Source organism: Bubalus bubalis, chromosome 3 (genome assembly GCF_019923935.1).
Source record: "Bubalus bubalis isolate 160015118507 breed Murrah chromosome 3, NDDB_SH_1, whole genome shotgun sequence".
NCBI lineage: Eukaryota > Metazoa > Chordata > Mammalia > Artiodactyla > Bovidae > Bubalus > Bubalus bubalis.
The window spans coordinates 70,504,595-70,516,824 of NC_059159.1; the positions used below are offsets into that span (position 1 = coordinate 70,504,595).

General features: G+C 48.9%; 1 protein-coding gene across 2 annotated transcripts in view; it reads left to right on the top strand.

The window, feature by feature from the left end:
• FAM167A (family with sequence similarity 167 member A) overlaps positions 1–10,821 on the top strand; it is a 31,685-nt gene extending 20,864 nt beyond the window's left edge. For both annotated transcript variants that reach the window (XM_006060252.3, XM_006060251.3), the window contains one exon: positions 7,838–10,821. In XM_006060252.3, the coding sequence (XP_006060314.2) occupies positions 7,838–8,101 (264 nt within the window). In that variant the 3' untranslated portion in view covers positions 8,102–10,821. The remainder of the gene's footprint in view (positions 1–7,837) is intronic.
• Positions 10,822–12,230: the final 1,409 nt, after the last annotated feature.

Here is a 12,230-nt window from a genome sequence, read left to right on the forward strand (position 1 = left end):
TGCCCCTCTCTCCCAGCTCACTTTCAGGCATAGAATTCCTTTCTTGGGCATACGGTTTCCAGGGCTCCCTCCTGCGCAGGATGCACTCTTATGAGGTAGGGGAAGGGGACGAGCATCCCCTTTCCACAGAGGGGGTCACATCACCTGCCAGAGCCCCTCATCTCCTTACGGGCTGGACACGAACTGTCTGTGTCCATTCCGGCCACTGCAGGTGGAATTGATAGGCCACAGATATTCAGTTATCACAGTTCCAGAGGCTAGAAGTCTGGGATCAGAGTCCCAGCATGATCAGGAAAGGGTCCTTTTCTGATTTAAAGACTTCTCCAACTAGGTGATTGATAAGCTCCAGATATTCAATTATCACAGTCCCAGAGGCTAGAAGTCTGGGATCAGGGTCCCAGCATGGTCAGGAGAGGGTCCTTTTCTGAGTTAAAGACTTCTCGCTATGTCCTCATGCGATGGAAGGGGCAAGGGGACTCTCTAGGGTCTCTTTGATAAGAACAGTAAATCTTTGTTCTTTGATAAGAACAGCCCCATGATGGGCCTTCTCTGATGGCTCAGTGGCAAAGAATCCACCTGCCAATGAAAGACGTGAGTTTGATCCTTGGGTCGGGAAGATCCCCTGGAGAAGGAAATGGCAACCCACTCCAGTTTTCTTGCCTGGAAGATCTCATGGACAGAGGAGCTTGGTAGGCTACAGTCCATGGGGTCATGAAGAGTAAGACACGACTGAGTGACTAAACAACAAAAGCCTTCATGAGGGGCCCTTACCCCTCGTGACCTCACCACCTCCCAAAGGCCCACCTCCTAATACCAGCACATTGGGCGTTAGGGTTTCAACATATGAATCTGGGGGAGGGGTGGACACAAAGATTCAGATCAAAGCAGACTAGAACCCAGAGGCTCTGGGTACAGACCGGAGGCCTGCAGAATGCATCACCACATTCTTCTCAAAGGTCAGCCTCACCTATATAGGTGGTAATTTGGCCTGGGACCTTCCAAGTTTGAAAATCAAAGACCTTATCATAGAGTATGTAGAGTATGACTCACCACTGGTGATGGAGAGTCCCTGGTGGGGCCTGCAGCAGCTCCTGCTCTCTGTCCCAGCTCCGGGGCTCTGCTCCGACTTCCCCTCCCAGCAGACAATGGCTCCAGGGGGATCAGGAGAGCACCTCAGAGGAACCCCTCCAGATAGAGGATGGGAGCCATGCTACCTGCCCCCACCCACACCCCTGGCCAGCGACATCAGTAGACCCGGCATCCAGCCTGTACCTGCCCCAGCCCCAAGGCAGGGGCTGCAGAGTAAGTGGAGGCTGAGAAACACGTTCCACCCTCTCCCCGAGTTGACAGCATCTTCTGGATATCAATTCACAAACACTGTTTGGTTTCTAGGGGTGTCTGAAAAAATTTTTTTAACCTTTCCCAGCATCTGAGATTGCCGACCAGCAGCACGCTTCAGTGACAAGCCTTACTTTCTTTCCTCACAGCATGATTCTGGCTCTTTCTGAGAGGCCAAGATCAAATAATGAGTCATGTTTTATCCAGGCTTCTAAGTGTGTGTCTGAACAATACTGATTAAAACAGTACTGGACCTTTAGTTAAATCATGAGACAGGTTACAAAAACTGTTCCCAAGTTTCCAGCATTAAGTCCCATAGAGAAGGGAGCATGTTTCTGAGAGAATGGCTTGGACTTTATACCCAGTCTCTTTTCAGCATCAATCAAAGATTAATTGTAGCTGTTAGGCTGGGCTTCCCAGGTGGCTCAGTGGTAAAGAATCCACCTGCCACTGCAGAAGATGCAGGAGACTTGAGTTTGATCCCTGGGTCGGGAAGATCCCCTGGAGGAGGAAATAGCAACCTACTCCAGTATTCTTGCCTGAAGAATCCCATGGACAGAGGAGACTGGTGAGCAATAGTCCATGGGATGACAAAGAGTCTGACATGACTGAGCTGAGCTGAGGCTAGAATAGCTCAGACACCAGCCTTAGAAACAAGGATTGAACAAAATGTCCTTGATCACCTTGGGATTTTTTTTCCCTGTCTACCTGAATAATGCCCCTTCCAAGAACTGTAGGAAGCAAGTAGATCAGAAGTAATATGCCACATAAGCTGAGCAATGCCGGTCAAATAAAGGCAAGAATTCCACCATCTAGGTCCTTCTAGGTACAGAATATGGAGATTGGGCAAGGCCTTCCGGTTTTGAGCCTTTATTAAAAGACAGAGACATTGGCCCTAAAACCTGGTCCCAGTGACTCCACCATCCATGTGGGCTTAATGCTCTCCCTGCAAAGACTCAGCTGTGGGACATGTGATTGGTAGTCCCCCCTCCCAGGGTGGCCTGTGGCCTCTGCGGGATAAAGATACTTACAGGATTCTCAGAGGCGCGGCCTGTAACTCCAGCAATCCTATAATTAGGGCATAGTGAAAGGGTGTGTTCTCACCGGGTGAGAAAGCACACGCACCGAAGTCGGGGGTGGGGGGGGGGTGGGCTGGGTAGCCGCTGGCCCAGGCCCTGTCGCAATGGTTGTGCTGCTCTGAGTGCTTGGCTGCAGGCAACACACGTGTGATTCTCTGAGTCAGATAAGAATGGCTCTTAGGAGAGCCTGTTTCTTTCTCTCTTTCTTTCTTTTGAGGGCAGGAAAAACTTATTGTACCAGTCACGGAGCTTGGTCTCAGGCAACAGAAGCTGCCACTGACTATCTTAAGTCAAACTGATTGAAAGGGGATTTAAAAAATTAATTTCTACTGGAGTAGAGTTGCTTTACAATGTTGTGTTAGTTTTGGGTATACAGCAAGGTGAACCAGCTATATATTTACATATATCCACTCTTTTGAAAATTCTTTTCCTATATAGGTCATTATAGAGTGTTGAGTAGAGTTCCCTGTGAAATACAGTAGGTCCTTATTATCTGTTTTATACATAGTATCGATAGTGTATAGACGTCGATCCCAATCTCCCAGTTCATCCTGGCCTCCCTTCCTCCTTGGTATCTGTATGTCTTGTGGAATTTAGAAAAATAGATGATCTTATTTGGAGAGATTGGTTATTTCTTAAGGTGAAAGGTGAAACTCCAAGGGAGGGAAGATGTAACTAACGGTGGTAATTAAACTACTTTGCAAGAGGAAGGGCTTCTCCGTGGCTCAAGTGTAAAGAATCCACTTGCCAATGCAGGACACTCAAGTTTGACTCCTGGGTCGGGAAGATCCCCTGAAGAAGGAAATGGCAACCCACTCCAGTATTCTTGCCTGGACAATCCAAGGGACAGAGGAGCCTGGCGAGCTACAGTCCATGGGGGTCACAAGAGTCAGATACAACTTAGCAACTTAACAACAACATCTGCAAGAGGAGGAGAGAGATTTCTCCAGTTTTCTTTGATGAGATGAGGGGGTGTGATGAGTGGTAAGGCTCCAGGGTTGGGGGGATAGAAAGGGAGAATCAAGGAGGGTGGCGGCCAAGGAAACTCAGGAAACAAGAAGAATCTGCGTGTGTAAGTGGTTTGCTGTGAGGTCTCTTTGTACGAGTCTCATGGGTCATTAGTGATTTCCTGGAGAGTTAAAAGAGGAACTGGCTACTCCTGCCTCTGGACTGGCAGGAATAAAAACAAGAACTGCAGTAAAATGGTGCGGAGAACAGTATGGCAGTTCCTCAAAAACTTAAACATAGGATGACTACATGATCCAGCAATTCCACTTCTTAGTTTACACCCAAAAGAAGCAAAAGCAGGGACTCAGAGCCTGCTGCACCTGTGTTCATAGCAGCGTCATTCACAAGAGCCAAGAACTGTAAGCAGCCCAGACACCCATTCATCCATGGATGAGCGGATAAGGCACGTGTGAACTATACATACTCAGTGGAATATACATCAGCTTTAGAAAGGAAATCTGACTCATGCTACAGCATGGATGAATCTCGAATGAATGAAATATGACGGTCACAAAACAGTAAATAATGTACTGATTCCACTTACTCGAGGTAACCAGAGAGTCAAATTCACAGAATGGTAGTTGCCAGGGGCTAAGGGAGGGGAAATGGGGAGTTATTAATTAATGGAGATGGAGCTCCAAGTGTGCAAGATGGAAAGAATTCTGAAGATAGTTGGTGGTGATGGTCACGCAGCGATGTAAAAGTTTTTAATGCCACTGAACTGCACACTTCACAATGGTTTAGACGGTAAGGTTTTATGCTCTGTGTATTTTAACACAACTGAAAAAATCCCAGCAAGGGGGAAAGAGCCTCTTAGCCCTGCACATTTTACTCAGGTTTCTTCAGGGGCTCATAAAACTCATTTCCACATGGATTTGGTTGGATTGCAGTGAAGGATTTTAGGTGTGGAGTCCCCTTGGAAAACTCCTGTGTGGTCTGCAGAGGAGGTGGGAATGGGACCAGCACTGCTGCTTTTCCTTGAAGCCCTGGACTGGCTTCACTATTTCTTTGAGCATCAGGTGAAATAGTGGATTTCTATTCAGGAGTCCCAACAAAATATGTCTTGCAGGTGAGTCCTAGGCTGGGCTGCTCACATGACAATGTGCCCTCAGGACCAAGGCAGTGGAGGAAACAGAATTCCCAGCCCCTTCCAGTGTTGGGGCTCCAACAAAGGTAGTGACCAGGTCACCATCCCCATAGGAAGTGGTTTCCTTCCTTCTAGGCAGAGGTGGACACCTCCAAGCTCAGTGGGTGGCAGGTGGCTCCACCAAGGTGACCTTGTCCAAGGAAATTGGACAGGTGCCTTACTATCACCCCTCTTTCAGCTGATTTTTCAACCCTAAATTGTTCTCAGACTCTTGACCAGATCTATTTGCCATAGAAAAATAGCCCCTTTCTCCCATCAGGCATCCCTGCCCACCACATCTCACAGAGACTTGCAAACACCTGGTCGAAACTGAAATTCTCCAACTTTTGAGGATATTTTCAGATTGAGGATCCAATGAGGCCAGTTGCTGGGTTCACATCTGAGCCATAGGCTTCCTAGCTTTCAAAGAGATCGATCTTCAAATTACAGGAAACCCCAAAAAGAAGTGGTTCAAGCCAAACTCCCAGAAAGTGAAAAAGTGAAAGTGAAGTCGCTCAGTCATGTCCAACTCTTTGCAACCCCATGGACAAAGTCCATCCATGGGATTTTCCAGGCAATAGTACTGGAGTGGATTGCCATTTCCTTCTCCAGGGGATCTTCCCTACGCAGGGGAAGACCATGTTAAATAAAACACTGACGTGAGCTGGCACTATCTTGCAGAAAAATTGGACCCCCATCTCCTTCAGAAGGGCTTAGGCAGCTCCTAGCCCAGCTTCCAAATAAGTGAATGAATGACCAGTCACCCTCTGGCAAGCCTGCCATCATTAATTTGGCTCTACTGGAGTAGTCTGATTGGCAATGCATCTGGGTTGTGATGCCCAAGGATTGAGAAGTAAATGGATGAACTGGATGCTATGAACTTGCTGTTAAATACTTTGGTGGTGATGGTCATTAAATACTTTGCTGATCCCCAAGCAAGACTTCCTATCTTGATTTTCCTCATCTATAAAATCTGGATAAAAGAGATCTGTAGAAGTACATCAAACAATGAAAGAGAGAAAATAGAGCAATGAAATGCTTATTGGTGGAGTCACTAATTTTTCTGCAATGCACTTGGTTCTAAGCCTGAAGAGGGAAAAGTGAGAATGTTAGCGTTTATTTGCATAACCAGCAGGAAAGTCCCTCTGGAATCTCACAGTTAGTCTTTCTAAATCAGTTTGGCTCCAAGCACTGGCTGAACAACACAGCTGAGTGTGAAGAAACAGAAGTACATAAACATTAACCACTTGCGAGCAGAGTAAACAGTTAGAAGGAATCAGATCTCGTGCCAAGTAAGAGCAGCTGGTGACCTCAGTGACCAAGTGTCATTAATGGAAAACACTCCACTAGGAGCCTGAAGAGACTCCGGGAGCGAAGCTGCAACACTGAATAGCTCATTAAAACTCCTCTGGATTCAACCAAACTGCCACACTGATACCCTGGGGCTGGCTGTATGGTTCCAACAAAGTTAACCTGTAAGTGAATTTTGGAAACTGTAAATGTGTGGCCAGGTGAGGAGTTATCCCATTTCTTCCTCAGTAGGGAAAAAAAAAAAAAAAAAAAAAAACCCACTAAATATATCATGAACCTTCTCCTAGGTCATGGGCACAAAATGGGTCCCATGCCCCACACTCCAGCTCTACCTGAAGAGGTGAACTTAGAGGTCAGAGGTTTGGGCTCTGGAGTCTGACTTCTGAGTGCCTCATCCCAGCTCGGTCAGCTGTGAGCTTTGTGACTTGTCATGAGGACTCACTTTGCTGAGCCTCTGCCTCTTCATCTAGAAATAGTGAGTGCATGCATGCATGTTAAGTCACTTCAGGCATGTCCAACTCTTTGCGACCCTGTGAACTATAGCCCGCTAGGCTGTTCTGTCCATGGGATTCTCCAACAAGAATACTGGAGTGGGTTGCCACGCCCTCCTCCAGGGGATCTTCTCCACCCAGGGATCAAACCCGAGTCTCTTATTTCTCCTACACTGGCAGGCAGGTTCTCTACCACTGGCACCATCTGAGAAGCCCAGAAATTGTGAGTAGGTTGGTGATATTACTTTCAGAGTTGTAGTGAAGATTAAGTATTGCGTATCAACATACCCAGTTCGTGTCTGCCCGCCACCCCCCACCCCCGCCGCCATTCCCAATTCATATGTTGAAGCCCTAGGCCCCAGTGTGACAGTGTTGGAAGGCAGGGCCTTTGGAGATGATTAGATGTTGTGATCATGGGAGTAGAGCCTTTTGGTGGGATTATTGTCCTTACAGAGAAAAGAGACCAGAGCACTCTCTCTGCATCACATGAGGACACAGTGAGAAGGTGGAAGAACCTGTCAGCCAGGAAGTGTCCTCACTGGGAACTGACTCAGCACACCAAGTCCTTGAACTTGGACTTCCCAGCCTGCAGAACCGTGAGAAATAAACGTCTGTGGTTTAAGCTACTCAGTTTATGGTATTTTGTATGGTGGCCTGGGCTGACTAATATCTACTCAGAAAGCTTAGAACAGTGCCTGGCTCACAGGAAAACATCCAATAAATATTAGCATGTATTTATGCTTGGCTCTTTTGAAATAAGAAGTATTGCAAACACTCTTAAATGTTTAAAGAATAAGGTGACAGCATACCCAGCACCCAGCATATAATATGAAACAGCTTCAATAGAGCTGAAGCCCCGAATACCTCCCGCAATCGCAGTCTCTCCTTCCTGCCCAGAGGTAACCATGCTCCTGAACTTGGTATTTATCATTCCCACGCATTTCTTTATACCCTTACTCCATTTGTAAACAATGAGACTGAGCTGGGAATGCTTCCCAGCCAGGACTGACACACACGCCTTCCAGAAGGATTTGGACACAGTGTCTAGCTTAGCGCAAAGGGCTGTGCGGCAAGCGTGTCCTGATTTGTCACCTCACTCTATGATTTTTCACCTCCCTGACCTGAGAACAGGCTACTCTCTCTGTGCTATGCTTAGTCGCTTAGTCGTGTCCGACTCTTTGCGACCCCATGGGGGGTAGCCTGCCAGGCTCCTCTGTCCATGGGGATTCTCCAGGCAAGAATACTGGAGTGGGTTGCCATTTCCTCCTCCAGGGAATCTTCCCAACGCAGGGATCGAACCAAGGTCTCCCGCATTGCGGGCAGATTGTTTACCGTCTAAGCCACCAGGGAAGGGTCCCCAAATGATGATGCAAGCCGTTCGTTAGGTCTGTTAACCGGGGTCTGTGCCGGTAAGGGACTGTGCAGCACCCCACCTCTCCCTCCAGCTTGGCGCTGACGCCTCCCCTCCCCGCTCTTCTTGGCAGATGGAGATGCGGCTTCAGGACCAGCAGCTGGCGCGGCAGCTCATGCGCCTGCGCAGTGACATCCACAAGCTGAAGATCGAACAGACCTGCGACCTCCACCGGCGGATGCTCAACGACGCCACCTACGAGCTCGAGGAGCGGGACGAGCTGTCCGACCTCTTCTGCGACGCTCCCCTCGCCTCCTCCTTCAGTCTTTCTGCACCACTCAAACTCATCGGGGTCACCAAGATGAACATCAACTCCCGCAGGTTTTCTCTGTGCTGAGACGCCCTAGACCGGGCGGTGGAGCCAGAACGAGGGTTTGGGAGGTGGACCGGGGATGTAGGAAGGGCGCTGAGGCCCAGCTACCCCAGTGGGTCTCTCCGGAGGCAGGGTGTCCCCGGGACAAGTGCTCTCAGAGCCCAGCTGTGGAGCCCAGTGTCCCCATGCCTGACCCTGGTTTAATACCCAGAGTCCTGCAGAAGGGCTGCTCCATCCGATGTTCAGTGAGACCTCGGTACCCCACGCACACGTCTCATCCCCCCACTCAATAACCCAGATTCCAGTTTCCCGGAATCACTGGTGCTATGACCTGGGAACCCAAAGTGGGTGGGGGGCAAAGCTGTGATTCTTGCAGAAGGCTTCCCCAAGGACACCGAACCCCAGAAGGGAGGTGATTAGATACGTCAGTGGCGCCCATGACACTGTCACTGTGCTCTGAGGCTCGCTTCACCCTAAGTGGCTGACTCAGCAACCTCAACAGGGACCCACCAGCAAAGGAAAATCAAGAGGAATAACAGGTGGCACTTAGGGAAGCAGGCCCCACCTGCCACCAGTGCCCTGGGCAAGGTCTTGGACCTTGGCCCCACAGGTGCCAGGTAAATTGTTTCCAGTATGTGGGGTCCCACCCGTGTAGCCACATACACCTGTCCCAACCTCCAAAGAACCCCTTTGCTGTCACCCCACAACCTGGGATTGGGAGGGCCTAGGGGTGGGCTTCCCTGGGGGGCCAGCAGAGGCCTCCTGGTGGATTCTGACGTTGTTACCTCCGTCACCTTCGTGCCCTCCGCAGAAGCTCTCCCTGAGCCTCCTCTGAGATTCTGTGCCTGATTTAAACACCTGACTTTACCTGAATCAGACTGTTACTAACCTATGGTCAGCTTGTTTAAACTGTTTGATTTTTGCCCAAATGGTGAACCGGTGGGTAAGTCAAGTTTGACAGAGGTTTAGGGTTTGGTTTAAAAGGTTCTCCCTAAGGACAGGTGGGAGAGTCAGCAAGGTGAGGACTGAGCCCTCCACAGTTTAGGAAGTTAACCTAGTGCAATGCCCTGTGCCTGGGGTTTTGGGTGTTTGACCCAAAGTCTTTGATCCTTCTAGCCAAGCCCTCTGGTTCATAGAGGAATAAGAGGGGCTAGTGGAGGGGAGGCCCCCCACCCGCACCCCCGAGGCTCCTCAGCTCTTTAGTGGCTGTAGAATATGGATGTGTTAATTAAAATCATTATTGATAATGCCTACATGGATCATGTATCAATGAACTTGAATTCCAAAGATGGTACTAAGGCTTTGCCAAACCACGAACTACCAAGCTGTCTACTCTCTGGCTCACTCAACCCTGTCACCTCCCAAGTTGAAACTCTGCTTGTGGTCAGCATTCCGTCATCGACATGAGGTGCCCTATTGCTCTGCCTTTCCTGCTTCGTCCTCCTGTAGAGTTTCATCAAGGCCCATGCATACTTGCACGCACACACACACCATGACCCATGCTGGGGAAAGGTTGGTTTCCTCTTGTGGGCTGGGAGTAGGAGTTTGTAAATGATTGGTCCCTGGTTAGACAGAGGATAATTTGGTGTTTCCTTGTGATTTCTAAGAGCCAGAGGGTTTATGCTTCCTTCAAAGATGCTACAACCACATAGCCAAGATCTGTTTCAAGCTGACTCTGAGCAGTGGCAGAAGTCTGAGGCCCTGAGGTCCATGGAGAAGGCCTCGGTGGAAGGGCAGCCAGCCCCACTCCTGTCCTCAACCCAGCGATGCCTTCCCTCGGGGGTTCTGTACAGATGCTGCCAAGCCCTACAGAGGCACGCCTGCCAGCCTTCCTCCAGAAGAGCCCTTGAGGTCGTGGGGTATCAGGCTGGGCTGCACACACTCACACCCACTCTACAGAGACGTGACCATATACACACCCAACCCACACGGGCAAGCCCATTCCGTATTCTGGAAGAGAAGTGCCCAACTGGTTATTTTTCTTTCTAGAAACCAGTCATTACACTAACTGAAAAAGCTGGAATCAACCAAAGCTGAGTGATCTAGCTGAATGGCATCAAGTCAGTGGATGAGTCAACTGGGCAGTTCAGTTGCTCAGTTAACCTAATGATTCCTTTCTTTGAGATCAAGGCACACACCTTTTGGAATAGGTTAGTTGTCTGAGCTATTGTGCTTAGTTCATCCCCAAGGAATCTTACTTTGGGATAAGGGAGGAGGGGATCAGGAAGAGAAGCCCAGGGAAAAGACAGGTGTGTTTTCTTACTCATTGTGCAGCATCTGTTAGCAGCCCTATTTCCAAGGTGAATGCAGGCAACTAACCAGGTCAGTTTGGCTCTGTGAAGTCCCTGCCTCGTGTGGTCAAGAGATGTCTGAGTCAGTCCCAGCCTAACCGTCATCACCTCAGAGCAGCCTTCCAGCTCTACCATGTGTATACAGTCCTGTTGCAGTTTTACTCATTATCTGCCCATCTTTCTGACACCCCCAAGAACCCCTGGGTGTAAAACTCAAAGTCTGCATCGACACTGCCAAGTGGGGCAATGTCTGACACGTTCGTGGACTCAGCAGTGATCCCAGAGGCCTGGGGAGCCTGGACAGGCTTGAGATGACCTGACCCTGCCCCGGACCTCCTCCCTGTAGCAATACCAAGTGCTATTATGTAATCGATGGACAATTTATAATTTTATTTTTTATGATTGTTTCTATATTGCTGTTAGCAAAAGTGAAATTAAAATATTTCAAAAGGACATCTTTATAAAGAGGAGAAATGTGCTTCCTTTTACGTTGTTCCTGTTATAGCACACGCAGGGCCAAGCACTGAATTGAAAGAAAGAAGGAGGAGATCAAGAGGGAGTGGGTAAGAGGGTGGGGAGGGAAGAGGAGCTACAGGATTCTCTGTCCTTCTGGTGCCTTCCCTCACGGGGAGCTGTTTGGTGGTGATGCCATCAAGAGCTTCCCAGCTCAGGATGCAAAGTTAAGATACCCAGCCATTATTCCTGACTGTGACCAAAGCCAGAGCCAAAGCAAACCCACTGTCTCCTACCCTGTGTGCTAAGTCACTTCAGTCCTGTCTGACTCTTTGCGACCCCATGGACTGTAGCCCTCTAGGCTCCTTTGAGATTCTCCAGGTAAGAATACTGGAGAGGAGGGCCATTTCCTCCTGCAGGGGATCTTCCCGACCCAGGGCTTGAACCCAAGTCTCTTGCATCTCTGGCATTGGCAGGCAGGTTCTTTACCACTAGCGCCACCTGGGAAGCCCCTCTCCTGCATTAAACACTTCAAACGTGACTGGATTCAGAATACTTGGGTAAAACTCAGAGCACAGCTGGATAGCGGACCCACAGGACGTATATTTCAAATCACAATTCCATCATCCAAGTACATTGCCTCGCAATGTACTGTCCCCTGTGGAGAATTTGTGTCAAACTCATTCAACATCTCAAGCAGCGGTCCTCAAAATGAAGCCCACATAAAGCACCACCTGGGGCGGCCGATGCAAATGCGTATTCCCAGGAAATTCCTGGGCTCTGCTCAAGGGTCCTGGAGTGCAGCTCTGGCTTAGGGCCTAGGAATCTGTTCTAACAAACACCCCCGTGAGACCAGCATAGGTGATCCACAGACACTTGGAGAAACCTTCAAAGGAACAAAGCAGGCAGGGAAGGCATGCTTGCTTTACTTTGGGACTTACTGCAGGACACCCTTTAGATACTTTGGAGGTAAAACCAGCAGGGCCCACTGGTAGCTGGAGACTAAGGATGGCTCTCTGGTCAGCAGCTGGATGGGGGTTGCTGTTTACTGAGATGAGAAAATTTGAGGGGAGCACAAGGCAAGAGACGGGCAACATTAGTTAGTTGTTAGTTCCATCTCAGTTCTCTTATATTTAAATGTCTATCAAACATCCAAGCAGGAAGTGAGTAGGTGCTAGGCTGCAAGAACTCGGACTTCAGGAAAAGATCAATGTTGGATGCATAAATTGGGGAACCTGGATTTGGGTGTTTGGGTGATATTAAAAAGCAGCACACTCAGATAAACTCATTTAGGAAGAAAGTATTGACTGAAGTGCAACACCCTAGGAACTCCAGCATCTAGTGTTCTGATAAAGAAGGAACAGTCCAAGGAGACTTAGAAAGACCAGCTGATAAAGTACAGGATAAAA